Genomic DNA, 1,456 nt, shown 5'->3' with positions numbered 1-1,456 from the left:
GCTCACAGCCGCAGATATTCACCATGGAACTCAACTGCTTATTCGCTTAGTACAAATAGCGCAACTTTGGCCGGAGTACACGGCATTACAGGCCAATAATTGCGTCCCGAGTTCGAGCAGCATTGTTTCGCTATCACCATTTCTTGATGACTTTGGAATTATTAGAGTCGGCGGGCGATTAAAAAACTCTATGCTTAGTTTTGAATCGCGCCACCCATGCATTATTCCGAAGGATCATCCACTGACATTTAGTATAATAACCTTTTTTCATCGCAAACAACATCACGCAGGTCCTCAAGCTTTACTCGCCTTCATTCGAATGCAGTTTTGGCCCATAGGTGGTCGGAAAACAGTCACTCGAGTCCTACAAAAATGCATTATTTGCTGCAAATCGAGACTGCGCCTTGTCGAGCACATAATGGCCGACCTGCCTAAAGAGCGAATTCAGGCCTCGCGCCCATTCATAGTCACCGGTGTGGACTACTGTGGGCCATTTTATTACAAGCCTGAAGTACGCAATAAATCGCCCCACAAATGTTATGTAAGCGTTTTCATTTGCTTCGCCACAAAAGCTGTATGGATGGAGTTGGTAAGAGACCTCTCAACAGGTGCTTTCATTGACGCGCTAAAACGATTCATCGCTATGCGTGGCATACCCAGCTGCATCTGGTCTGACAATGCGACGAATTTTGTAGGCGCCAAGAACGAGCTTAAAGAACTACGGAACTTAGCCCTCAGCGAGAAACACCGCAGCGAAGTCCCCAACTTTTGCCTCAGTAATGGCTTTGATTGGCGTTTCATCCCACCTCGCTCTCCGCACTTTGGCGGTTTGTGGGAAGCGGCCGTAAAAACAGCCAAACAACATTTCTATCGTTTCGTTGGCTCATCACTGCTTGGCTTCGATGAATTGCGTACTTTGGTATGTCAAATCTGTGCTGTAATTAACTCTCGTCCTCTCGTACCCCTTTCAGAAAACCCAGAGGATTTAGATGTGCTAACGCCAGGCCATTTCTTGATTGGTGGTTCTCTGACAGCTCTTCCGGAACCGGATCTAACGACGCTAAACTACGACCGACTTGATCGATGGCAGCGTGCAACATACATTAAACAGGTTTTTTGGAAGCGGTGGACTCAAGAGTATCTAACTCTTCTACAGCAACGCGCAAAGTGGCGTTTACCTCATGCCAACATTCAAGTCAATGATGTCGTATGCATAAAGGAAGAAAACTCACCACCACTGAAGTGGCCTCTAGCACGGGTAATCGAAGTTGTTCCTGGAGCAGACGGTGTCGTACGTGTGGCACTTTTAAAAACATCTAGCGGCATAACGCGACGAGCCGTGAACAAGCTGTGTGTCCTCCCGGTGAAGGATTCTGTTGAAAGCCCTGATCTTTCAACGGGGGGCAGGATGTTCGGAGCAGCAGCGGATAAGCCAGCAACATAAAATATGTTTATC

General features: G+C 47.4%; 1 protein-coding gene across 1 annotated transcript; it reads left to right on the top strand.

Annotated features, from left to right (window-relative positions):
- Positions 1-418: 418 nt before the first annotated feature.
- Positions 419-1,444, top strand: LOC118753259. Its single transcript, XM_036488135.1, has 2 exons — positions 419-911; positions 972-1,444. Exons 1-2 carry the CDS (start codon positions 419-421, stop codon positions 1,442-1,444), a joined length of 966 nt encoding a protein of 321 aa, XP_036344028.1.
- The last annotated feature ends 12 nt before the right edge of the window (positions 1,445-1,456 follow it).

This window comes from Rhagoletis pomonella, unplaced genomic scaffold, assembly GCF_013731165.1.
Source record: "Rhagoletis pomonella isolate Grant_MI unplaced genomic scaffold, Rhpom_1.0 Rhpom_scaffold_02272, whole genome shotgun sequence".
Classification (NCBI taxonomy): Eukaryota; Metazoa; Arthropoda; class Insecta; order Diptera; family Tephritidae; genus Rhagoletis; species Rhagoletis pomonella.
This window is presented reverse-complemented; position numbering and strand designations above follow the sequence as displayed.

Bases quoted from the DNA above. Each gene is read 5' to 3' on its own strand.
- LOC118753259 (XM_036488135.1), top strand. From the start codon at position 419: ATGGCCGACCTGCCTAAAGAGCGAATTCAGGCCTCGCGCCCATTCATA. The intron at 912-971 runs GTACTTTGGTAT...TACCCCTTTCAG, and splicing joins GCTTGGCTTCGATGAATTGC to AAAACCCAGAGGATTTAGAT.